Source organism: Salminus brasiliensis, chromosome 3, assembly GCF_030463535.1.
Source record: "Salminus brasiliensis chromosome 3, fSalBra1.hap2, whole genome shotgun sequence".
NCBI lineage: Eukaryota > Metazoa > Chordata > Actinopteri > Characiformes > Bryconidae > Salminus > Salminus brasiliensis.
In genome coordinates this window covers 5037917-5065232 of record NC_132880.1, presented here as the reverse complement: position 1 = coordinate 5065232, position 27316 = coordinate 5037917, and the positions used below count along the sequence as shown (strand labels likewise).

The following is a 27316-nucleotide window of genomic DNA, read 5'->3' as shown; positions in this document are numbered from 1 at the left end:
AAACTGGCTGTATGGCTTTTCACATGGTAATTTAAATGATCTGAATATTTGATAATGGGCTGCTTTCCCAGACAGCCTTATCCTGCACTACACAGAATTCTGAATACAAACCGATCAGCCACAACATCAGCACCACCTGCCTGATACTGAATAGATTAGATCCCCCTTGTGGCGCCACAACAGCTCTAACTACTCTGGAAGACCTCTGAAGATGTCCTGTGGTACATCTGGCACCAAGACGTTAGCAGCAGGTCCTTCACGTCCTGTAAATTGTGGGGTGGGGCCTCCATGAATATTAATGAGCCTGTCACTGGTTCACAGGCTGTCCTTTCTTGGAGCACTTCTGATAAGTACTGACCACTGCATACCAGGAACATCCAACAAGACCTGCCTGATGTTCTGCTGCAGTGCGGACGTTCTCAGGAGGTAAATAAAAGAGTTTAGAGAATGTTTTTTTTTCCAGTTGAACAGGAAAACAGACCATAATATCTGAACCTTTATAAAACTTATACCGAAAAGCTCTGTTTTACCAGCGGGAGAACCGGAGAACCACTCGCTCGCCTTTCTCTGCTTTGAAACCAGCACTGAAGAACCCATTCAGAACTGAGTGGAGGCTAACGCTAATGCTAATACACACACTATAGAAACCCAATCACAGCATCGCATTCCCCCATTATAAACCAGTTATTACACACCAGTAGACCAGAGTGTGTTCCACCACACATACTCTACACAAACAGGAGGTGACCTGACTGCAGTGTTGTAAAGGAGCTGAGAGCTGATTGGTCATTATAAGACATTAAACACTATAAAACAGTCATTTTAAGAAAAGTCTTGACTAAACCAAATCAATCAATCAGTATTACAGAAACTGAACTGAACAGATCAATCAGCAGCTCAAACTCAAAGATCGGATCGGTGATGGCTGATATTCAGCATTAAGAGATCATCAAAAAGCTTCTCGACTTTCAATGGAAGTCAGTGTAAAATATTTTAAGCAATCTAAGCAATGTTGGGGCATTTCTATTGGTCCATTCATCTTGAAATTTTGACACAATGTAAAGAACAGCTGCCAGATTCAAATGCAGTCAAAAATCAGCAAAAATGGAGTTACAATGTTTTTCATGTGACAGCAACGATAGTCACCCCTCAGCTACACTTCTTCTTTACAGTTCCGGTCTGACCGATAAGTAGACGCAGCCTGCGCTACCCTCTTTTTTCTTCTGCTTCTCCTGAGTGTCAGGCTGCTCCATGTGATAATGGCCTCTGTATAATGGGCCAGTCGCTTGGATTGTCACTCTCCTCTGATGGAGATATGCACTGTAATGGGACCTCATAAGGACAGTCGGACAGCAATCACCCCGCCGTGGGTTTCCTGAATTAAAATCCAAATCGGCCTTTGTCTTTGACAATCCATTTAATATAAGGCATGCGCTCGCTAAGATAAGAGAAATTTCCGGAGAGGATGACAGAGATGGTAGCGGGTTACTCCATCACTTAAATGTGTAAATGATTGATTTTTTTATTATTATTATTTTCTGTGTGTTTTGCACCCAAGACCCTTCCTGTTAATCTCTCCCATTTGAAAGGCTCCACCTGGCCAAATGGAAATTCATTTATTATCATACCCTCCTAGCGGTATGCCTTCTGTTTGTAGTACTTTCTCTCTCTCTCTCTCTCTCTCTCTCTCTCTCTCTCTCTCTCTCTCTCTCTCTCTCTCCCTTTCTATTTCTCTCTGTCTCGCTCACTCATTTCCCTTTGCTTTGTCCAGGCTGTGTCAGAAAACTGCTTTTCTTCTGACTACAGATTGATTTTTTTTTCAGACGTTTTCTTCCCCAATGTATACTTCTTATTAGTTTTTTAGCAGCCGTGCCAGATAAACACTTTTCCTGTGTGCCCACTCTTTGATTTATTGCAACACCCAGGCACCAATTATTTCTGATATCAAAAACAGGCAAACAATGGATCTGATCACTCTCACAAGAACAGGTGGAGCATGAAATTCAGAAAATTAACTCAGCTCTCAGCAAGAGTTTCTGATGTAAAGGAATAGTCCAATGTTCAGGATGTTCTGGATGTTCTAGACACAGTTCTTTTTTACATATTCTTTAAGAAAATATTTTTATTTTTTATTTTTTATTTTTTTATCTGCCTCTAAAGTGACTTCTTATCACTGTGGGGTTCAGCATGGTCGTGTGTCTACAACCTTAAATCATTTTTCAAAAGGTGCTTTGAGTTTGGTTCTTTGAGCGATGCCATTGAAGAACCAATGTTGGTTCCATAAGGAACAACAGGCCATTTTTTCTTAAATTTGTTCTTGAGAAAAGTTTTTCTAACAAAAAGTGTTTCAAAAGTGCAGAACTGTTCACATTGTCTTCGTAAAATTAGCAAATCTCAGATGAGGAAACACTGGTGAAGGTCTGAATCTTTGTGAGAATGGTGGAAGTGGGTTTTTGGGAGTAAGTGGGTTTTGAGAATGGTTGGCCAGTAATGTTTGCAATACAGATGTAAATAAAGAACATTTTAATGGTCTGAAGAATCTTCACCTAATGTAAAGGTTCTTTATCATTTCAGAGGTTCTTCACAGATTCTTCTATTGACTTGTTTAAAGCAAGAGTGTGTAGAAACTCTTGGGTGTGCTTCTAACATGAACTGGCCATCTACAGTATCTTTTAATAGGGTAGATTAGTGAGGATAGGGTAGTCAGGAATGTGAGTAGGGTGCCATCAATGGTCAAGGTGTTCCCTGGCTATTACAGTCTATAACAGTGGTTTCTAAATCTGCTCCTGGAGATCTGCTTTCCTGCCAACTTTAGCTGCACCCTCCATCAATCCTACTTGACCTATAGAGCTTTTCCGAATTGACTCAGACACAATGTCGATTCCAATTCCAAGTGATGAGAGCAGAGTAAACTCCATGGAAATGTTAACAACAAAGTGAAAATGATAGAGGTAAACACTATTATGATAAACGACAAAGGATCAGACCAGCCATAACATTAAAACCACCGGCAGTGAGGTGATTCGTCATCCGTGGCATCTGTGAGACATGGGCACCCATGATCCTGTTGCTGGTTCACTGGCTGTCCCTTCTTTTTGAAGGTACTGACCACTGCACACTGGGAACAACCAAGACCTGCCTGATGTTTTGGAGATGTTCTGACCCAGTTGTGGTCTAGCCATCACAATCTGGTACTTGTGGCTCAGATGCTTCTTATGTTGTTCACTTAACCTAATCAATTCCAGTGTTGTTTGATCAAAGCCCACTTTCTCACCCCCCCAAACCCAATCCACCCCCCCCACACACACACATTGTCCAATATACAACACAGCCAGGCCACTGCTGCATGCATTGTGGATTACTTTCCAGCCTGTCTAAATAGTGGCAGCAGAACATCTCACACTCTGTGGTGCACAGTGAGCAAACTTGACTATGCGGGACAGAGTCCAAGGCTTTGGTGTCAACACTCAATTCTCAAATGCCTGGAATTGGAGGATCAGCTCTTTCAGATTGACTACCAGCCTCACAGATCCATCTAACGATTCACTTCTGAAGTCCTTGATTAGCTGAGCAAAATGTGTTCGACTTGGGCTAGAGGTGAAACCTGCAATACAGTAAATCTCCAGGAGGAGGGTTATTGCTCACTTGCCACAGAAGACATGTGTAGGTTCACTGGTGGTTATTAATAGTCAATAAAATGGCTATAATCTATATTTGTGCTGTAGGCACCAAAACCTCTGGTTCCTATCTCCACCACTGTACACCAAATTATTCTGAATGACATTTCTTAACAACTGCATTTTGCAGAAAGTTAGGAGAAATAGGTGGAACTCTCCTTCAATTAGACTGTATAGGAGTTTGTTGCTATGTCTGCTTACTTGTCGTTTTCTTGTGATAAAACAGTTTGCTCAAATTCATTTATTCCTGTCAGCTAGATGAATGGTCTTTGAGACTGAACACACATTAAAAACTGTAATTAGCAAATCTAAGCCTGTGTTGAATTATTTTATGCTCATTACAGGAACATAGTTTTGGCTGCATTGCAGTAACTAGGTACTTTTAAAGACAGCAGGCAGAAGGAGATAGATAGGGAACTGGCAGAGCCTGCCAAAGGGAGCTTTAACTAAGCAGCTGGATCCAAAGACAGCAAAGGAAAAGGCATTCTGTCTAAACAAAGTTGCCCTGGAATCAAATCTGACCCTTTTTTTACACTGTTAATTCACATCCCTGGTCATATTATGCATAATACATTCATTAAGACAGCCGATCCAGTTTCCAGCCCTGAATTCTGCTCTCATTGAGTCAATTAAGAGAAGAAATTTGCCACATAGCATTATTCTTAGTGATTATTATATGGTCCAGGCTTGAAGATCTCTGTCGAAGCAGTCACTGCAGCGCTCAACCACTATTAAGCAACTCTCAGCAAAAGAGAAAGCAGGGCCTTAACCTTATAACCTTCAACATTAAGGCCAGGGACATACAGCACCATATAGAGTACATGTGAACAAATAGGGGAAGGTAGCCTTGGGGGAATGACTTCACACTGATGGTTAGTGAAGGGGGAATGACACACCCTGTATGCAAATAGGTGGTGCCAGGAGCCAATGAGAAAGTTTAGTTTTAGGTTGCATTGCAAGCACAAACCTTGAATGGGCCAATCACCGTCCATCTACCAATGACAGCCGTTATTAAACTCAAGTTGATTGAACTCAAAGATCTGTAAAATGATCAAATATGCAGGACCCACCAAGCTAAGCCTATTCAGGGCTCGACCAACCTGAATTATGATCCAAGAAAATTGTAAAAATAGTTGGCAGCCCTGGACAAAAGCAGAGATGAGTGTAAATGCTATTAGATACCCTCCTGCCATAAAAAAAAACTCCAAGCAGGCCCAGTTGACTTCAATTTCGGATTAAGATAGTGAGAGGAAATAATGTAAGTAGCTTTGAAAGAGGGTTCATTATTGGGGCACAGATGGTAGGAGCTTCAGTCATAAAGACTGCTCAACTGCAACAAGGACAGTGATTTGCATTTAGATCAGTTACTTGGGCTGTAATTTGTAGAGGGAAGCACACAATTATGATATGTAAGGACATAGAGAACAGCAACTGCTCTTCAGGAGTACCGACAACAACAGTGCACGACATGATTTTATCTACATTGAGGCACAACCACCCAGAGATGGATATTACGGGAGGGCTGCAGTGCAGAAACCCACCATTACAATGGCGATATGAGAACATTGAACATTTGTGAGACCACAGGACACGAGTGGTCACCACCAGAGCATGGTTTGATGATTATGAAAATGATGTCAGTTATATGCTCTGGCCTTTTCAGCCATCAGATCTCAGCCCAGTTGAAGACCCCATGGGAGATTTTGGACTGATGTGAGACAACGCTGTGAGACAATGCTAATGTGTTTCACCCACCAGTACCAAGTTCCAGAGACTTGAATCTGGAGGCTCATGGAGGTCTAGCATCTTTAAAAAAAAGACTCAGGGGAGCAGCACCTTCTCAGTTGGAATTTTGTGCCAACTAAGCTTTGCATTCCTATTTTGTCCCACAAGATAACGCACCGTTCAAACAGACTGGAATCGGCCATCTGGTGAACGAGAGCCAATCTGTGACACATTTGCGTGAGCCAAATTTTGCCAAATGAATTAATCTGTCAGTTTCTCTACATATGGATGCAGATCAAACAAATTCTGTTCTGCCACGTATGAAAAAGTAATGCGTTTTGATAGCAAACCTGATCTGATAACTAAGGGTCAATCACCTGACTGGGTATAGTGAGAAGGTACAAAAACAGAACCAGCTAAGCTTTACGGACATCAGGCCAATCACCACAACAACTTTGAGACTTTTAGAGACTCCACACTATAAAACCTGTAAACTCAAACGGTCGGAGGAAACTGATTGCCTTAAACTATTTAAGATTAATAACAGTTCCTAGAAATGCAGCCTAGGAATATATAGGTAAGCTAACCATGCTAATTTGCTAACACATGCAGTGACTGGTAAGCTCATGGGAGCTCATTAAAAAGTCCTCAAACTTCAGACAGACTACAAATGCTCTCAACTGTCCCTCTCACAGCAGAGAATCGTTGTGAGCTGGATTCTAAGTGTCTATAGGTTTATAATTTCACTGTAAAGAAGCTGAATATTGTGATAGGCAGCACCACATATCAGGGTACAATACCAACACCTTCATGCCTCTCAGACACGGTTTGAGTTTGAGGCCTACTCTGGCTAAACGTCACGGCTATACCAAGCAGAATCTGCAGAGTACGTGTATAGCATGATTAGACGTTGAGTCTCTCTAAAAAACAAACAGGTTTCCAAGTCAAGCTTTGTGTTTATGGCCGGGAATGGAAGGCGGATCTAAAGGATTGTTGTGTTGTTGTGTTTACCTACTTTACTGCGACTAGAGGTCGATGCTTTCTGAACCTTGACTAACGCTCCTACAAGTAAACTATTTGCCACAGAGGCCCACGAGCTAGTGGAGTTGAGCAAGCAGGCTGAGTGAATCTCAAGGTCATGTCGTTATGAGCTTCACAACTTCAATGAGTGTTTCTTACTAATTTAAACTCGGGAAAGGATGCAATAAATCACCCCGGCCCCCTAAAGACAATCAAACAAACAAACAAACCCATTCTCATCTGTTATTAGGTGTGTATGGTTTGAATGTATTATCTGCACGCTCCAAATAATGCATTCGTATTTTCGTTGCTGTCTACAGTGAATTGATATTGGCCTGTGTTGACCTGTAGTATATAGGCAGCACTACAGAAGAGTGCCTGGATGCACACCAGGATTCTTCAGGTCCAGCAAAGTTGGGATTTCTCTGCTCAAACAGTAAAGGATTACAGAAGCCTGATGTACAGTATAGGGATTTTGTCCGTTCTTTGCTGCAGTGCCAGCCTGCGAAGGGGGGCTTTGGGCTAGATGTTGGAATACTTAACATGCTGTGAGTGAACTATGATCTATGATCGGATCATAGTCTGAGACCCTTCTGAGTATTATAGGGAGCATTTTAGCTTGAAGTGTATATGTATACATATTGAAAAATATATACTATATATAATCTTCAAGCAGAAAGTGCTATAGGGCTATAATGCTCACGGATGTCAGAAAAGAATGTACTGTGTATGGAAAACCCACAGACAGACTCTTTATACAATAAATGATCTATCTAGTACTTAAAAAGAGTTTTTGACTAATTGCAATAGTAGAACCCCTTTTTGGTGCTATATAGACCCAGTAGTGTGAGGACGGCCTGCTCTGGGCAGGTGATCTTATTGAAAGTAACTGTTCTTGTGTGGATTTGGGAAGAGTGTTCTTTTGTCTTCATGGTGTATTTGTAGCCAGGAGTGCTGATTAACCAGTGACGGGACCTTTTGAGACACATTCACTGCACTGTGAGACTACTAGCACCAAGTGTCTGGACCCCTGTTGAATTGGGGCAGTAACTTTATAGGGGGTGAATTTTTAAGCAGTAACTAATTTTATATTTGTATGTAACTGATGAAATTGACATGACTTTGTATGACATTAACAAGGGTTTTATGTAAATTCTTGTTAGAAAAAATCATTATATTAACCATAATTTGACTTATAAAAGCAATAAAAGGGAAAAACATCCAAGAAGGTGAATACTTGTTATAGCCACTGCATATAGGATAATGATTGCCCCCCCCCCTTCCATCTAATCACATTCTTCAGGCTTTTACACCCATGAGCTACATTTGAATGGTTAGACACTTTTCCTGATGCTATCCAGGATTACATACTCAGCACAATTCCTGATCTCAGATAGTGAACGAATCCGCAGTGAATGCCCTGAGCGCAGATTTGTTTTTTACTGTTGGGCAAAACAAATGACCATAAACTTAACAGTTAAGGAAAGACTGACCTTTCTGCTTTAATGAACTGTTGTTTGAAAAAAGAAACACTGGACTGTGAAGTTTGACTACTGTGTGAACTCTCATTCTTCTCATTCTGTGGTTTTTAGAGCTGAATATCAAGATACTGAGTTTCATCCAGAGCTATTTCTGCTGTTCTGCATTTCTTCCACTTCTGCTCTGTGGGAAAGACGGGCTACATGCCAAAGCTACAATCACATTTCATATTTACATCTCGTCGTGGATTTCAACACATTTACAGTTACAGAGACAAAGTGGTTTCAGAAATCACAGTCTGACGCGAGCCCCGTAAAAACACAGGACCTGCTTCCATTCCTCATTCCGTAGTTTAAATGTAATCAGTTTGCATTTGTTTCATGTAATTAATAAATGAAGCATATCAGGATTTAATGTCCTATATTAAGAATGTTGAGACTTAGCACTTAATTGCTTCTCAAAATATTGTAATTTTATTGTATTTAAATTTGACAACACTAAGGGCAAAATAAGTCATCATGTTGAGGAAATTAGATGTTATGTTGACAGTCATCAATTTGAGAAAGTAAATTATAATATTAAGACATTCAATTCAATTTTGATAATCCTTATTTCATTGTTTGGCCAAAGTCATTCATTTGAGAAAATAAATGATTTTATAAAAAGTCAATTAGGCAAAATAATTAAAAATAAAATTTCATTTCAGAGTCATTATTTTGACAAAGTATGTAATTATAATAAGAAAATTAGTCATTATTTCGACAGTCATTATTTTACTAAAATAAGTCATTGTTTTGAAAAAAAAATGAATAATTTTTACACTCAATAATTTTAGACAACAACTCATTATTAAAAAAAAAAGTAATTATTTTAACACAATAAGTCATTATTTTGAGAAAATAATACATATTTTTTCATACTTTCATACTTTCAAACAAGTTATTTACCATTTTATTTACCATTTTATTTACCATGTTGTAACTTACCATTTTTACAGTGATTTATTTTAGAAAATAGGTATTAGGTATAAAGGTAAAATCTATTTGAGGATTTTACATTTTTTAATTTTAGAAAATAAGTCATTGTTGAAAATGACAAAGTAAGTAATTAAGTTATAGAAATCATTTACAGACAATAAGATACTGCAAATGATTATGTTTTAGAAAATACGTCCTTATGTTGAGAAAATAAATCAATATTTTTGTAATAAGGGTTATTATTTTGAGATTTAAAGATAATTAAATCATTTTTCAGATACTAAGTCAATATTTGACATACTACTGGCAGAAACCAGACAGAGAATGGGGTTCCATAAGTAAAAGAGCTGTGGGCTGTGTGTGTGTGTGTGCTGAGGAAAGAACAGCCACTCCCTGCTCAGTTCATTTAACTTGCAGTGTCTGAAAATCTCACCAGTTTGAGCATTAATCCTATTTCAGAGTTGAACATTGGAATGGCATCAAACAAAGTGACAAAATTAACAAGACAACTATACAGCTATAGCAAACCCAGACGTACACAATACTGTAAATATGTCTCAGGACACATATGTGCATTAAACAATATTTAGAGATCATAATAAATGATTAAAGACATTTGTCTATTAAGTCTCTTCCTCCAGCATCATGTGGATGTCATTACTGAAGAGAACAGGAGAACCGAGCTGAAAGGCGCTTCACTCACCCAGGTTCTGGAGCTGCTGGTTTCTTGCTGCAGTGCCACTTCCCTCTCGTGATGCTCCAGGCTCCGATCTGTCCCACACAGCCTCATTCCTTATTTTCTGCACTTTCCACTTGCTTATCTGTCCACTCTCTGCCTCCGCCTCTCCGCCATCCTCTCTGCCTAACACAGCCCACCTCTCTCAACCCACCCCTATTTTCTCGCTTCTAGGAGCTTCCATCAGCCCCTTTCTCTTCCTATTTCTCTTACTCTATTGCTTCCTCCCTCCTTTTGTTCTTTTCAATCTGTCTTTCCCTTCACATTCTATTCCTTTCTCTCATTCTGCATCTCTCTCACTCTCACTCTCTCGCTCTACTCACTCTATTGGTTTCCCCATAAAGCACTTCCTGCCTGCTCACCTTCCATCCATCCACTTTTAATGGAAATTCTGAGTTGCCTGCAGAGAAACATGGCCTGGACCATTCAAACAAAGGCCATTTCCATTCAATGTTCAGACCATTTTTAGCGGTAATGTGAAACGCTGTGGTGGTGTTCCCTAATTTTCTGCCAATTCTGGGCAAAATGAATCTAATCTAAATATTGTGCAGCGTTCACTCCCATCACTGAGGTGGGTCAGCCTAGCAGGAGTCTCACAAGACTACTTGGGCTGCTAAGTGCTCCAAGGCAGGTGGCATGTTGGGGTTTTCTGCATCTGTCACTGTCCTCCCACATGCTTGTTTAAAATGATGAAGAGGAAGATGCATCTCAATAATGACTTTAATACCCTGCACTAAAGCGAGGGTGGAGTAATCTGACATGACATGAAGCACATATTTGTTCCAGTGTGACCTCCTGCAGACCAGTTCAGTCACCTTTGATGGAACCACCTCAGTGTAGCTCTTCACTTCCGATGTGCTCCAGGAAAAGCTTTTCCTGGATGCCACTTCCACCCTCCTGACAAGACTGATAGACTCAAGTGGATGTCATGGAGACTTGAATTAAACAATTCATCTTCAGCAAGTCCAGGATAGGTCTTCCAGTCTCTAGGTACAAGTCTAAGTTGAGTTTGAAGTCTCTATGGTCTGAGTCAGGTCCTGAGTCTCTGGATGCAAGAGCTTGGGTCTCTTTATGTGAGTTTAAGGGAGTCTGGAGTCTCGGTGGGGAGGTCTGACTTGAGTTTCAAGTCTCTAGGGGTGAGTATGAGTCTGGTCTTATGTTTCTAGGTACAAATCCAAGGTGAGCCTCGAGTCCCAGGGGTCTGAATCAGGTCCTGAACCTCTGGATGCAAGTGGATTTCAGGTCTTGAGCCTCTCACACACACACTCGAGTCTCTGGGGTCCAAGTTGGGTGTCAAGTTTCTGTGGTCTCAGTCAGGTCCCGGCTTTGAGTCTCTAGGATGCGAGTCTGAGTCAAGTCTAAAGTCTCGAGGTTTCAAATTGAAGAACTGCCAAAAGTTTCTCAAGGAACTTCTACTTTTAACAGTGTAGGGTCTCGCGTCTCTGGGGTGCAAGTCTAAGTTGAGTCTGAAGTCTCTGGGGTCTGAGTCAGGTCCTGAGTCTCTGGATGCAAGAGCTTGAGTCTCTTTATGTGAGTTTAAGGGAGTCTGGAGTCTTGGAGGGGAAGTCTGAATTAAGTTTTGAGTCTCTAGGGTGAGTATGAGTCTGGTCTTATGGTTCTAGGCATTCCAGGCACAAATCCCAGTCCCAGGGGTCCAAATCAGGTCCTGAACCTGATGCAAGTGGATGTCAGGTCTTGAGCCTCTCTCACACACACACTTGAGTCTTTGGGATCCAAGTTGGGTGTCAAGGTTCTGTGGTCTCAGTCAGGTCCTGGCTTTCTAAATGTGAGTCCTGGCTGTGAGTCTCTAGGATGCGAGCCTGAGTCAGGTCTAAAGTCTCTGAGTCCAAGTTGAGTCTCAAGTTATGCAATTGCAAGTTGAGTTTTCAGTCTCTGGAGTGCAAGTTGAGTTTTAAGTCCCAAAAGTGTGAACCTGAGTCATGTCTAAGGTCTCTGGGTACAAGTCCGAATTGATTCTGGTTGGGTGTCTTGTGGAACTTTTAGGGGTTCTTCGATTTTAAATTCTGGAGGAACCTCTTAAGGTGCTTTGAGGAACCATCAAGGAACCTTTTTATTCCAAAAACCTTTTCTTGAAGGTTCCTCAAAACACCTTAAGAGGTTCCTCCACAGTTTCAAATTGAAGAACCTCCAAAAGTTCTCAAGGAACTTCTACTTTTACCAGCGTAGAGTCTCATGCAAGTTGTATTTTGAGTCACTGGGGTGTAAGTCAGAGTCGGATCTAAGACCTCTGGGTTTAAGTCCACAGTAAGTCTGAAGTCTCTGGGGTCCAGGTCAGGTTCTGAGTCTCAGTTTGCAAGTAGTGTCTCGAGTGTCTGAGGTGCAAGTCAGAATCAGTTCCTGAGTCTCTGGATGTGAGTTTGAGTCAGGTGCCAGTTGAGTCTCAAAGTGTAAATCCAAGATCAGTCTTGAGTCTCTGGTGTGAGTCAGAGTCAAGTCTGAAGTCTCTGGGAGCGAGGGCAGTGAGCTTGAGCCTTCAGTAAACAAATTGAGTCTCGTTATTAGCTGCAGGAACAGCAGCGCACAAAAGTACACTTCTGCAAAAATCTGTCAGGTTCAGTGGAGCTTTAAATAATGAACCTTTCATAATAGAAAAACCTTCAGTCTGAAGGACGTAAATGAAGCACAACACTGAGTGGTGTTGAAAAGAAAGAGGCCAAACAACTTTGGGTAGTCTCTAGTCTGTAAGTATGCTCGGTAGCAAAATACATAATCAAGATTGTTCTTTAAAGCTGTATTGAGCCTGACAGCGCGGCAAGGAAAACAGCATTACAGTAATTACTACAACTGCCTTTCCTAATTTCTGCCTCCAGTTGTAATGTGATGTAATGTAAATGGATTTGGATTAAAGTCTGGATTGAACAACCATCTGAGATTAGGTTTTTTTTTCATGAAGTTTGTTGTCTTTAAAGCTGTAAATGTGTTACAAATGGGTCTTCTGCCATTTTTTGGTATCCTGGCATTTAGGAAGCATGAGACATAAAGAAACCCAACACTTCAGGAGAGCTGGTGGGCTGGTGTGAGTGAGAGAAATAGAGTGAGAAATAGGGTCTGGAGAGCCAATGTGGACATTTCTAATCAAGAGTGTGGCCTGAGTTCCAGATGCTGCACTCATCATAATTTTAGCTGTCTGTCTGACCTCGTCATGGCCAGTGGTTCAGGCTTGAGAACTCTATTACAGTAATGACAGAAGTGAGGTTCCTATAAAGTTCATGCCTGATGCTTTCTGGGCAGTTCATAATCACTCTGCAGCATCTACCCTATGGTTGAAGATGGACGGAGCAATCTGGGGTCCAAACTTTTAATGCTGTTTGATTGACAGAGGTCAATGAAATGTAATTAATTTGGCCACACTGCTTGTCATTCATAATTCAGAGTTTTTATTCTCCCGGACATAGACTGCTCAGCCTGATTGTGTGATTCGGGCTTGTATACAGCTTTTCGATCGGATGCATGGTTTCAGTGTAGCAAATTTTTGCAGAATTCTTTTCCATAGAAATAGATGAAAGGGGTGCAAACATTTTGGCTCCCTTCTTATGTCAAAGTGATACAAATACACTATATACCATAGTAACTGCCTAGCAACACCATAGCAACCACTAAAAGAACACCATAGCAGCTGCCTAAAATACCATTTGCAACACTTAGCAACATAATAGCACTTACATGGAATGGGATTCCATAGCTGCCACCAAACAACACCATGGTAACCACCTAGCAAACCAAAGTAAACACCTGGGATACTATATCATCCAGCTAGCAACATCGCAGAAACCACCTGGAAAACCATAGCAACCATGTAACAACAGCCTAGCAAGGAAGCGAAAACCATTTAAGCTGTGCAACCGTTCTTCCAAATGTATTCCAAAAGTATTGGGACACCTGTTTATTCGTTGTTTCTTCTGAAATCAAGGGTATTATAAAGAGTTTCGCCTGCTTTTGTTGGAGTAACTGTCTCTACTGTCCAGGGAAGGTTTTCTACTAGATTTGGAAGCAGAATTGCTGTGTGGATTTAATTGCAGTGACGAGAGCCTTAGTGAGGTCAGGATGCTGGATGATGATTACCACCTCACCTCGTCCCCAGCTCATCCCCATCCCACTGTGTATCCCACTTTGTATCCCTAAGTGTGCTAAGTGGTCACAATTCCAGGTTGTCCCAATGGACCCTTCATTTACAGCCCAGAAATGCAACCCATGCTGAGAGCGATTTTGACGACACAACTGATGTAACCAGCCCAGCCCTTGGTTACCACAGTTGCAAGAGGCAGGACCTTTCCCGTGACATCACCACACAGCCTGGTTTGCGAAGTGAGGACCATTCTTGCTGGCAGAGGCAAGGAGGAGAAATTTGGGCTGGAGTTCTGGGGGGCTTTAAGCTGATGGGACCCAAAGCCAGACCCCCCCTTGCCGGGCAGATTTTCCATCATGAGAAGAAGAGGGGAGAGGAGCAGCTGTACAGTGCATAGCAACGGAGAGGAGGAGTTTGGGTGTGGTCCTTCTCCTAAACCTTTAGTTATTACATAACTCCATTTAGTGAGGCAAGAAGCCAGGGCTTCAAGAGACGTCGTGTGTGACTATAGAAGCAAACACTGGCATGAAATCAGTGCAAAATCCCATTTTCACAATGTAGAAAGGTCTGGGAAAAACAGGAGTCAAATGTCATGAATGTAAGTGAAAATGTAGGCCACAAATGCTTACGGAAGCGGACCACCAAGTTCCAAACTGCCTCTGGAAGCAATGGTTGCACAAGGACTAATTGTCAGGAGGTTTATAGAGTGGGCTTCCATTATTGTTTCCATTACTGAACCTAATGAAGTCTAAAATCACTGTGCAAAATGTCTGGCGTAGGCTGGAGTGGTGTAAAGCACATCACCACTGGACTCCACTGCAGTGGAAGCACATGTTCTCTGATGAAATGCTCTTCGCCATCTGGCTGTCTGATAGACAAATCAAGATTAGGTGGATGCTGGGAGAACACTACCTGCCCGAATGCGTAGATCCTACTTTTGAGAAGGTCTTCTGGGGCTTTCACCAGGACTTGTCCTGCTGTTTTATTCATCTGACTTGATTTCAGTCCTCACAGACTATTGGTATTCCCTGCCAGTCTTGTGGTCTATCCACTGCCCAGCATAGTGGCTTGCCCTCACACACATTTTTTAACTCAGTAGTGCAATTTCCAAACCCTTTATGCATTGTCTGACCATGTGTGCATCACAGTATATTGGAGCCATGAGAGTAGTGCATCAGATTTTTGTATTCAGGAGTGTGTGAACAATAATATTTGAGTACTTGGATCAACAGCTCAGTCTGCATAAAGAGTAGAATTCTAAACTCGCTGGATGAGCATCAATCCTGGCAGTTAAGAATTACACCACTTTCTGCCTCATGTTGGTTCAACAGACATACTGAACATTGGGACACTTTGACCAACCAGCAGAATCACCAGACCTCAGTCCAGTTCAATTCTGAAACGGGCCAGACAAGAGCTCTGACTGCTGGACTGCTGGACTGCTGGACTGCTTTTCCGATGTTCCTGTCTCTCACTATAAAGCAGGAGTCCCCATCCTGTCCACACAAAGTCGTTGTGGCTGCAGGTTTCCATGCATGGCTAATAAAGCTTTATTTAGTTTATTATTATCTTAGTCATTCTAATACAGAAACTACTATGAATTATTTGGTATCAGTTTAGAGTATTTTGCGGAGTCCCTCAAAGTTCTATTTTAGGGTCTATAAAACTGATGTTAAATATGAGAGAACTGCAGTTATTAGGTTGAATAACTGAAGGGTGGGCCTATGTACAGAGTTTAAGGAGTTGAATTGCTTTATCGGCTTCAATATTTGATTTATTTCCTGCATGACATGAAGCATTCATTTGTCTAAAGCCAGCAGTGATCATCACAGTAGTCGTTCTGCTGGGATGTTTTGCCAGTTGGGAACAAATAACACTGATTTGAAATGCTTGCAATGATTTAAAATAAAATATTTCTCCATTTTTCATTATTATTTATTAGATGGAAAAGATTCCTGCCAAAAACCATCTGACAATCTGCAGCTCCAAACCTTTAAGGTCTTTAAGGTTTATCTTCTGTGCTGTTAGTAATGAGGCAGCTGTAACTACCATCAATACAAACGTCCATTAAAAATTCAGTTCCTCCAGTAATCCTTTATGCCCTGAAAATCCATACGTCCTTGGCTTATTGGAATCATGTTGCAAAATACTAATGTTTATAGAGATCCCATATCTTACCATGTTGTTACTGGAAAATAAAGAACATTTCAAAAGTTTGGGCACCCTGAGCTCTAGATTGTGAGCCACACTCTTAAAGTTGATGATTTTACCAAAGGTTTTTTGAGCAATGCTATAAAAACAAAAGACCATCAGTTCCATAAAGAACCATTGTTAATAGAGATGTGTGAGTGTGAAGACCATTTTAAAGGTCTGAAAACCTTTTTTAATTAACCAAATATGGCTCTTTAGCACTCAAAGAACATTGAAGCACCTTTATTTTTGAGAGTGTAAGCAGGCTATTACCTGGGAAAGTGAAGGGAGCTGGAGTAGGTTGACCTCAGGTCTCCACACTGATGAGGAGGTTTGGCTAGGATGCTGTACACACTAGAACCGCCATTAGTGCACTTCCTCTACACAGAGAAGACTTCTACCACAATCTACTACAACACACTGTTTTAATTACAGTTTAATTTCTAAATTTAACATGGAAAAACTGGTTAGGCCCATTTCAGATGGTATGTTCTACAACAGAAATTGTGCTCTGAAAAAAATGGCCTATTTCAAATTTGTTAACTCAGAACATCAACAAAACATGGTCAAGAAAACAGCGGTATCCAAACTTCCAAATGCAAATACTACTTTAAAACAAAAAGACAAATAGTTAAAAAAAATCCTCCACTATAACCATTACAATACTGTAATCCAGTGGTAAACCTCAGCATTAAATAGTCGAACAAAAACTTTATACACATTTACATAGACCTGCATCCGTAGATCACTGTAATACATAAGAGGCCTGAATCTACCTTTTTGATGTTAAGCTTGGAAGATCTTAACAATATTAATACCTTCACTTTTCAGTTCAGCTCTTTAATCTTTGCTTTTAAAGTTGAGCTGAAATCTTACTGACCTTTTTTTACCTTGTTAGGTCATTTCTCTTTCCATTTTAATCACAATGATTTCATATCACGTCCTTTAAAAAGACAAAATCCTTGTTTAGTCGAGGAGTGTAGTCTCCTTGAAAGCCTCCTCTGATTATTGACTAAATCACAGTGTGTAAATGGGTGGGAAAAATACTATTAAACAATAATCATCATGTTTATATGAAGAAGTTGCCCCTTCATCCACCCCCAGCTATTGTTAAGAGAAACACTCAAAGACCCTCTGTTGTGCCATGTGTCACTCAGAAATATGGTACGGTATGAAAGGAAAGTGCAAAAACACTTAAAACTACCATTTAAAACAACATTAGAATTTACAGCTAGGCCTCCTGCTTGTCTGTGTCAGTTAACATTACCAAGCTCATTAATGTGGTGATCGTCTGTCCTCAGGCTATATTTTCCCTGGGATTCTTCAGTAATGAGAGTTTGGTATGTGGGACTGAAATACTGTGAACATAAAACACTGTTGTTCCTCCTTTGACATAACTAAGGCAAAGCTGGAAATTTGGAAAATCCAAAACCCCAAAACCATGATGTAACAGACTTGTTATATTTACACCCCAGAAATGTACAGAAATCCAGCCCTAGAAAGCTCTAGTCAAAGCTGTGGAAGCAGTGAAATTCGATAGAGATTCATATGGGGGCCTCTCCTGTGTGGTGGGCACTCCTGGATCCCTGTGAAGTCATTCAAGAGAGAGAGAGAGAGAATCAGACAAGGAAAGACGAGATCATGCTTTTTCATATTCAGCACAGCCAGTCATTTAGTAAAGCGCTTAGGCTCATCTCGGTCAAAGCGTTCTGATCGTCTTCCCCTCCCCAGCCCCTCTCAGAGAATACTGATCGTGACACTTCCACTTTTACTCTTCTCACCGCCTGAGCACATTTCAGGAAGCACTGATTAACATTCCAACTCGGCACAAAGTAATTTCAGTCAGGAGCGTCCGCTTAAATGAAACAGCAATTATTTGAGTCTTCGGTAGGTCTATCAGTTTTGACTGGGGGTGTTTTTTTTCTGGTGGATAAGCATGAAATTAAAGACCTTTAATCTGAGCATTATTTAGAGCACCTTCGAAGACACATAAGAGTAAAAACTAATGAGCCACTATCTATCTATCTAAGACAAAATCCAAATGAGACCGAACCACTATTTATAGGGAACCCCAATTGCAATGCGTTCTGATACCTAACCAAATTGAAATCTGAACAATTTATGCATATATATATATATATATATATATATATATATATATATATATATATATATATATATATACAGTGTACAGAAGCAGCTACAGGGTTCAAACATTGGAGAAACCTAAAAACCATTATCTCAAATTCTGCTGTTTTGTAATTTGCAGATCATTTTAATCCGGTTTTTCTTTACATTATGTCAAATTTTCATAATGAATGGACCAATAGAAATGCACCAAAACGACTTGCAATAAAACATTTGTACATTGACTTCCATTGAAAGGTGAAAAGCTGGATTTTGGAGTTTTTGGTATGACAGTGACAGTATATTTGTCTCAAATAGAAATAAAAGTGACATCACCATTTTCACGAGACATAAATCAACATATACAAATATAGATGTGCAACAATAAATGGTATGTGCCATAAATAGCATTACATTGTATATACTGTAACCAATATTTACTTAGATGTTGACCACTAGTGCATATACATATCAACACAAGCAAAAATTTATTATTTTTAATGTAATGTGAATCTGACAGTTGTTCTTTACATTGTGTCAGAATTTCGTGATAAATGGGCCAATAGAAATGCTCCATAATGACTTCCATGGAAAGTTAAGAGGGTTTTATCCACATCCTTTAAAGTTGCTGTTTTGGAGATACGTATATACGATCCATATATTATGCATATAATAGAGTCCAATATATCAATATATGATATGTGCCTACATGTATACAATATATAAGCACATTTATGATATATGTGAATAAATGGCCAGACATCAGATTTCTGTATTGGAATTTCCTTGAACCTGTGTCATGGACTTTTACGGGGGAACGTACCTGGGATGTGCTGGTCTGGTTGTTTCTGAAATTTGCTTGAAATGAGTATTTTCTCTTCTGTGGCGTGCAGATGATGTTCAGGATCTTGGCATACTCTTCTCTCACCTAATGCGAGAAAATGAGAGAAGGTTTGGAAGCAAGGTGTTTAAGTAGTGCTGCTCCGAGACTGGGCAGCGCAGGTGGGCTGCAGAGTGATTAGTTTGCCTACTAAATGAATTCATGTTAAGGTCATTTTTTGCCAAACTATTGGACTCACTTGTTTGGAGAACAGGCAGTGCATGACGAACACCAGCACCCCCTGCAGGCTGTTGAGGATAGTAAAGATGTAGTCAATGACCAGCGATTTCTCCTCAAACTGAAAACAGCCGAAGATCCACATGGTGCCGAGCACACAGAGCTGAGCTATGGCAGTGATTGTGAATGACCTGTTAGAAGAGACAGAGAGCCAACGTTTAGCCATAGATGTTTTGCAGCAGTGAATGAGGACTGTGCAATGAGGATGGAAAGCTAGCTGAGCTTTAGCTTAAATTTCCCTCTCAAATAACTTAGCAGGTCCACTGGTCTTCTGGATAGTTGTCTGGTCAGATGTGTTTACAGATATCAATAAGACCAGCAAAGATACCACACTGCCCACTGACTACTCCTATCAGCTCTGCATTGAAACTTGATCTGATGAATGCAATCAACACTAGATGTTGTGGAAGACCCTGATCTCCTCAAAGATCTCTCCACACTTTATCCTGCAGCATCCTTTTAAAGCAGGACTCATTAAGTTCAGTTTCTTACTTTATCTTGTGCAGCTTGCTCAAGTCTTGGTTGAGGGAGGAAAACTTCTGAGCCAGCTTCCACACAGTGATCAGGAAGAAGAATATATTCACCTGCCAGAGAAAGAGAGCGAGCAAGCAAGAGAGAGAGAGAGAGAGGTTTTAGGTGTTTTTAAAGACTAATACTTTACAGTTGAGTCAGTTCTAACGTTCTCAGTGGCACCTACCACAATTATGAGACAAACGGGGCCGAAGAAGCTCCAGATGAACCCATCCTGCAGGTTGAGCCAGCAGCTAATGGCAGATCAACAACACGTATGTAAGATATTGCACACCAGACTTAAAGACACTACTGAGGCAACACTGCTGATGAATGCTGAACAATGCCAGCAGATGCCAGTGCTGAAAATGAGGCAATGTGAGCAGAAGTAGAAGAACTCACTGCCGCTTGGTTCCATATCCTTTGGCATTGGCGATGGCTGATATGGCGACAATGAGAGCCGGAATTCCGTAACCTACCGCCATCAGGTACAGAGGTCTCAGCGTGGTGTGGAAGACCAGCACCACCATGCGGAAGAGCTGCACACCTTCCAGGCACATCCAGCAGAAGGCAGCAAGGAAGAAGAAGTGGAGCAGGCCAGCGACAAATGCACAACCCACCTGGAAAGACAAGACATAAAGAGCATAAAGGGCATAAAGAGCATGAAGAAGAAGTAAGTGTAAAGGTTCCCTAATCATTCTAAAAACCCTCTGTAGCCGTTTATTTAAGAGTGTAGAGTTGGGTGTGATGGAGAGGCCTAGGATTTCCATCCTGGAGGGAGCATTTAGAAGGCTGTCCCAAACCGAGGGGTTAGGAGCCAACCACAATCATAATGGGGACCAGCAATCTGGCACGACAGCTCAGGTACCTCGTTCTCTGTTCGGGTGATGCCATTGAGGAAGACCAGGTCTGCGATGAAGAGGCTGATGCAGAGGTGCAGGTGGATGGTGGTACGGGTGCTCTGAATTGAGCGGACAAAGCAAAAGGTCAGAATGCAGATGAGGAGGCAGATCAGGGACACAGAGAGCCCAATCCATGTGATCAGCTGCAGCTCAAAGACATCCTGTGGCAGAGAGGGGAGGACAGAGATGTTACCAAAGACAAATAATCAACTGATCTTATTCTCAATGAGATGTTTAACATGCTCACCTCCTTTTCGTAGAGGGACATTAGCACGGCAAAACTGCTCAGATGGGTGCAGGAGCAGACTGTCTGATTGGCGTTAGACATGACCACAGTGCAGCCCCTGGTGGACCACGCCCCACCATCCAGAGTGGAGTCCCAGAACACACAGGTTTGTTTTCCGTCTGATGACTGCGGCAGAGAGAAGTGAAAGTCCACAGCAGTTCTACAGAGAACTCAATACTTACATATATTTATTTTTTGACCCGCTAAGTTACACTATATGTCCAAAAGTTTGTGGACACCGTTTTAAGGAATGCATTCAGCTACTTTAAATTGTACCCATTGCTGACACAGCTTGACTAGTCCCTGTAGAGAGAAGTACTGCCAGTAGAACTGGACTCTCTGAACTGTGTTCTCTGGAATGATGGATGTTGGTGAATGATGGTGCTCCATCCAATACTTTTGGAATAAAATTAACCTTCAGGTGAGTGAAGGTGAGCTGGATCGGTTTCTTCAGCTGAGCCGTGTCGTTATTAGTGACCACTGCTGTGACGACATCTGAGTTTATCTGGAACTTTTCTTCTCCTCGTTTCTCTATCCAGTCGAAGTAGCCGCTGACTGAAGTTTCCAAGCTCTTGTACCTGAGCAGGGAGGCAGCAGTAAACCCTGGCAGGAACAGAAAGCCACTAAGAGTCAGTATCATTACAGGAGACACTCGTAATTAGAAGCACAGTTTGTAGAGAGTGATGTTTTTTACCCAGGTATGAATCTCCTGCAGCAGTTTCCCAGTGGGCGTCGAACTGCACGCCATCAGCGGACAGACTGAGCTTCCCTTGAGGGGGAACCACCTCTCTCCTTACCAACATCTGAATCTCTACAGACATAATATGAATAGCATGTGGTGAATGTGGTGAACTTGTGGTCATCCACTTTGTGGTCTTCTGTGAATGACTGATCATACTGTGTAAAAATGGTTCGCGGTTTTGATTTCCTTACCTGTATGATCAGCTGACATGGTGATATTAGGCAGCAGAGGTCCCAACAGTTTCAGTATTTTTTCAGTGATTTCCAACAGTGCTGTCACTTTCCTGTTATCATTCAGGGGCCCAGCAGACAGAAGCTTGTCTATAGCATCCAGGAGCCTCTTCGGAGAGAGAGAGAGAGAGAGAGAGAGAGAGAGAGAGAGAGAGAGAGTAATATCAGTATCCTGTCTGTCTGAAAGTCTGTAAGTAATCATCACTAGTTTACAGTGGACAGATTCTGTACCTCTAACAGTCCACCTCCATTCACTTCCTTCATCTCTATACAGCTGCTTCTCAACTCCTCCACAATCTGCTCCAGCTCTGCAGAGGTCTGTGTTTATGACACACAGAGGAAGAAGATGACGAGAAAAGGTTCTACAGGGGTTGTATTCTGATGGTGTCCCAGGCTAATTTAGTTCATAAGCGTTCATTCATAATTATACCAATAATATGCTTTATTAATATGGCAGCAAGAACACTATACAGAGGCAAAATGGATAATAATCAATAGGGAATGCATAATGACATCAGAATTGCATCGTTTTCTGAAGATATTCATTAAAAAAAACATCAGCATCAGAATGTCTATGAATGTAATGACTATAAGAATGTCATTTTAAAAAATGGGAGGTCACAGTGGGGGTCAAGGAGAGGTCTAGATGACTGAGATTGCTAGAAAAGAAAGGGACAGAATTTCATGCAAAGAAAACCTCTCCAACTGTTAAGCACAGGGGTGGATCGGTCTTGCATTGAGCTTGTGTTGCAGCCAGTGGCACAGGGAGCAGCTACCTGTTCAGGGTCTTGCCATACCTGCTCTGTGCTGTTCTCCAGCAGAAACTCGCAGTTCAGCTCTGGGAAGAAAGAAGATGAACAGACAGGTTTTCACTCACTCACTTACAGCAGGGGGCACCACTGAGCACATTTAGCAGTATGGACTATGGAGAGTTTGCACTTACTTGAGCACCTCATTGTTTTGAAGCCGTAGTTGGTGAATCCTGGTTTGCACACACACTCATAGTCATTGTTAACTGTCTTGCAGTCTCCTTCCCCACAAAGCGACTTGTGAATAATACACACATCTGTATAAAATAAACAGAGCAGCGGGGTCTCAGCTGTGTCTTCTGATATTTCACTTTCCAGTGCTGGATTTCCAGTTTAGATTCCTGTCAGGGATTATGTATTTCTCAGCTCCCAGTTTCTACTCCCAGTCTGCTATTTTATTTTTTTCACTTTTTGACCTGAAGTGAATCTGGCAGTTCTTATTTACATGGTGTCCAAATACTATGGCACATGGACCAATAGAAATGCCCAACAATGGCTTGGAATTCACTTCTACTAAAAGTTAACGCTCGGTTATATATAAGGGCATTTTTCAGCTTGTTGCATATCTTTTTACATTCACTTTTCAAGGCACTTGCATATCAGATAATACCCAGTGCTCGCTCTTCGCTGTAACGACACCCCACGTGACCTTGAGCACTATGTGAAGACATACTCTGACTCTAAAAGATTTGAGAAATTCTCAGTATCTCATGTGAATGCATCTGTTTCCTCATGTGGACGAATTGCTTTGGTTCTTGAGGTGGGTTCACCAGAGTCTTCAGTTTCTGAGCGTCCATTGGTCAGTTTCACACAAACCAGAGACACAAATCCACCAGTTAGGCAGCGACGAGGATTTTGACTCATTTTTAGTTACATTTGACTTCAAATGTTTCAATAATGTTTGCCTCTGTGTAAGAAACATTCTGAAAACGTTCTAAACGTTCCACACATTTTCAGTTTCCAGAACGTTCTGGGAATATTAGTTCGGTATATAATTGACTTGGAAGAAGAGGATGAAGAACCTCACCTTCACAGACTCCATCACCTTCAGTGAAGTTACTTTGCCCTGACCGCAGCCTGTAGCCCTGCTCACAGGTGCAGTAGTAGCTGCCCATGGTGTTCTTACAGACTGCATTCCTCCCACAGTCCACCAGATTCCCCTCACATTCATCCCGATCTGTTAGTGTGACACAGAGACAAACTTCTGAGGAACTGTTCAGTCAGATCTCACTTCACATCACCTGAATTACGCAACAGAGCACAGCAAACCAGCCGCATTTACGCACGTCTGCATCCTCCCTTACCACCACATGTAACCCCCTGGTCTGCTGTAAATATCTCCTTTCCATTGCTGGGAACAAAGCCATCCTTGCATGTGCAGAAATATGATCCTACTGTATTGGTACATTCAGAATTGTCACCACAGATATCTTTGTGCTTCTTGCACTCATCATAGTCTGGAAAAAGAAAAAGAGCAGAGATTCAGATTCAGCTTTTCTATTAAAACTCTTGGACGATAACATACCACTGTATAACTTCAAGTCTTCTGTTTCACACTGGGAGTGACAGCTACAGCAGCTAGAGCTGATAGTACAATAATAAACACATTAACACAAGTCTACATCCTCCCTTACCTTCACATTTAAACCCCTGGTCTGCTGTAAATATCTCCTTTCCATTGCTGAGAATGAACCCATCCTTGCATGTGCAGTAGTATGATCCTGGTGTATTGTTACACACAGAATTGACACCACAGATACCTTGGTTATCCTCACACTCATTAGCGTCTGGAAAAAGAAAAAGAGCAGAGGTTCAGAGTCAGTCTTTTCTATTAAATCACTTGGACGATAACAGAGTGTTTCACACTGGGAGTGACCGCTACAGCAGCTACAGCTGATAGTAAAATAATAAACACATTAACACAAGTCTACATCCTCCCTTACCAACACATTTAACCCCCTGATCTGCTTTAAACATCTTCTCTCCATTGCTGGGAATGAAGCCATCCTTGCATGTGCAGCTGTATGATCCTGGTGTATTGGTACATTCAGAATTGACACCACAGATACCTTGGTTCTCCTCACACTCATTAGCGTCTGGAAAAAGAAAAAGAGCAGAGGTTCAGATTCAGCTTTTCTATTATTGCTGAGACCACTGTATGATAAAATGATTAATGATCACCACAGATGAAATCAATCTCACACTCATTTTCATCTGTTTTAAAGGATTTAGACCACATGTTAAAAAGCACTTTAGCAGGTTCGGAGTTAATTGCATATGCTTTTCGAAATAATGGTGCCATGTTTGGTTCCATGAAGAAACGTGTCTGTACTAGGGATGTCCAGTAAGTGTGAGGAACCTTTTAAAGGTCTAAAGAACCTTAACCAGCTCAACAAAGGTTCTTCACACTCACACATCTCTACTACAAACGTTTCTTTTTCAGGGTGTTCTGGTGAGATCCCTTAAAATCTCCAGAAGTGTGGAATCAGTGAAGCGGCACAACAGCTTAATTAAATACAATCAAAACTAAAGTGTTGACTCAAACAATCAATCCAAACAAAACTGATGGGTGCAGATAAATATGCACAGTTTAAAGTTCTAATGAAATTAATATTCAATATTGATATTCAGAAAAACTAGAACTCCTAAAATGATCACATTACCAGTAGATCATGATCTTGTCCTGCTCAACAAACTCAAACTATTAAATAAATCATATAAAAACATCATTCAGAGCCTCAATCTTAATATTTCAATCTACATTATAGATGAGGTTATTATGGGATAGAAGGCTGTGTTTAATCAACTAGATCCTGAACCTTTAACAAAAAAGCAGCTAAAGAAGTCAGCAGGACGTGTCTATACCTACGCACGGCCCCTTTCTTCTTACGCAACAGACCACAGCAAACCAGACGCATTTACACACGTCTGCATCCTCCCTTACCCTCACATGTAACCCTCTGGTATGCTGTAAATATCTGCTTTCCATTGCTGGAAACGAAGCCATCCTTGCATGTGCAGACATATGATCCTGGTGTATTGGTACATTCAGAATTGACACCACAGATATCTTTGTGCTTCGTGCACTCATCATAGTCTGGAAAAAGAAAAAGAGCAGAGATTCAGATTCAGCTTTTCTATTATTGCTGAGACCACTGTATGATAAAATGATTAATGATCACCACAGATGAAATCAATCTCACACTCATTTTCATCTGTTTTAAAGGATTTAGACCACATGTTAAAAAGCACTTTAGCAGGTTCGGAGTTAATTGCATACGCTTTTCGAAATAATGGTGCCATGTTTGGTTCCATGAAGAAACGTGTCTGTACTAGGGATGTACAGTAAGTGTGAGGAACCTTTTAAAGGTCTAAAGAACCTTAACCAGCTCAACAAAGGTTCTTCACACTCACCCATCTCTACTACAAACGTTTCTTTTCCAGGGTGTTCAGGTGAGATCCCTTAAAATCTCCAGAAGTGTGGAATCAGTGAAGCGGCACAACAGCTTAATTAAATACAATCAAAACTAAAGTGTTGACTCAAACAATCAATCCAAACAAAACTGATGGGTGCAGATAAATATGCACAGTTTAAAGTTCTAATGAAATTAATATTCAATATTGATATTCAGAAAAACTAGAACTCCTAAAATGATCACATTACCAGTAGATCATGATCTTGTCCTGCTCAACAAACTCAAACTATTAAATAAATCATATAAAAACATCATTCAGAGCCTCAATCTTAATATTTCAATCTACATTATAGATGAGGTTATTATGGGATAGAAGGCGGTGTTTAATCAACTAGATCCTGAACCTTTAACAAAAAAGCAGCTAAAGAAGTCAGCAGGACGTGTCTATACCTACGCACAGCCGATTAACTCCTTGTGCTTTGTAGCCAGGGCCACAATCTGTCCCAGGGGTCACTTCTCCCATTAGAAGTACCAGGAGACCTGTGGGGGAAACACCATTACTGTACCTTTAGTTCCATTTGCAGCTCACTGCTGTTTTCTACTCAGACACATCGTTCAGCTGATTCCAGGTTAAAGAGGTAGTTCACAGATTAACTAGTCAGCTGTCAGCAGTCTCAGTATGAACGAGTCCTCAAATGACTCCCAAAATGAGTCTCGGATTTGAATCTTTGACAGATTTTTACTTTAGTGCACTGTTGCATCAGAAAGTTTAGTATACTGGGGCTCTCGTCTCGTTAATGCTAGTAATCCAGCTGCTCTGCTAATTTTCTCTGAGAAGACCTTTCATGAGTCACTGGAATTCCAGGACCTCCTGAGGAAGGATGTGTGGGTGTGATAGAGGAAAGAGTGAAGGTCTGAAGTTTAACACGGTCAGCCCTTAATTCGGCTTCCATTCTCATTCAGTCTTCAGATCAGTAGAGCTCATGGTGCACATAAAATGACCTGAAATGATCCTCTTTCTGTCTGACATTTGATCTCAAGGAGATTCGCTATTCTTTCCCAACATTGAAGCCACCTATACATTTGCAGATGTCAGCAGAGAACCCATGAGTCTGGCGCTAAAATGCACAGTGGCTCCAAACAAGCGTCTGCTCAGAGTTTTAGATCCAGAGTTTATTAAATAGATTTCAGCTCAGAGTGATATTTTAAACTCCTCCCAACTGATTTGAGCTTTATGATGAAGCTCTCTGAGAAGGTTGTCAGCTTGCTGCACACAAATGAGACTA

The 27316-nt window shown here is 41.1% G+C and overlaps 1 protein-coding gene across 1 annotated transcript in view; it reads right to left on the bottom strand.

Annotated features, from left to right (window-relative positions):
* Positions 1 to 16119: 16119 nt before the first annotated feature.
* The window catches only part of LOC140551038 (adhesion G protein-coupled receptor E2-like), a 31115-nt gene continuing 19918 nt past the window's right edge, over positions 16120 to 27316 (bottom strand). Inside the window, exons 16-35 of the mRNA XM_072674407.1 lie at positions 26481 to 26570; positions 25559 to 25711; positions 24558 to 24710; positions 24249 to 24401; positions 23919 to 24071; positions 23642 to 23791; positions 22749 to 22871; positions 22582 to 22643; positions 22037 to 22123; positions 21767 to 21914; positions 21528 to 21644; positions 21249 to 21436; positions 20795 to 20959; positions 20514 to 20708; positions 20048 to 20265; positions 19833 to 19899; positions 19628 to 19719; positions 19098 to 19266; positions 18842 to 18946; positions 16120 to 17477 (exon numbers count right to left, since the gene is read on the bottom strand). Of these exons, the coding sequence (XP_072530508.1) occupies positions 17436 to 17477; positions 18842 to 18946; positions 19098 to 19266; positions 19628 to 19719; positions 19833 to 19899; positions 20048 to 20265; positions 20514 to 20708; positions 20795 to 20959; positions 21249 to 21436; positions 21528 to 21644; positions 21767 to 21914; positions 22037 to 22123; positions 22582 to 22643; positions 22749 to 22871; positions 23642 to 23791; positions 23919 to 24071; positions 24249 to 24401; positions 24558 to 24710; positions 25559 to 25711; positions 26481 to 26570 (2630 nt within the window). The 3' untranslated portion in view covers positions 16120 to 17435. The remainder of the gene's footprint in view (positions 17478 to 18841; positions 18947 to 19097; positions 19267 to 19627; positions 19720 to 19832; positions 19900 to 20047; positions 20266 to 20513; positions 20709 to 20794; positions 20960 to 21248; positions 21437 to 21527; positions 21645 to 21766; positions 21915 to 22036; positions 22124 to 22581; positions 22644 to 22748; positions 22872 to 23641; positions 23792 to 23918; positions 24072 to 24248; positions 24402 to 24557; positions 24711 to 25558; positions 25712 to 26480; positions 26571 to 27316) is intronic.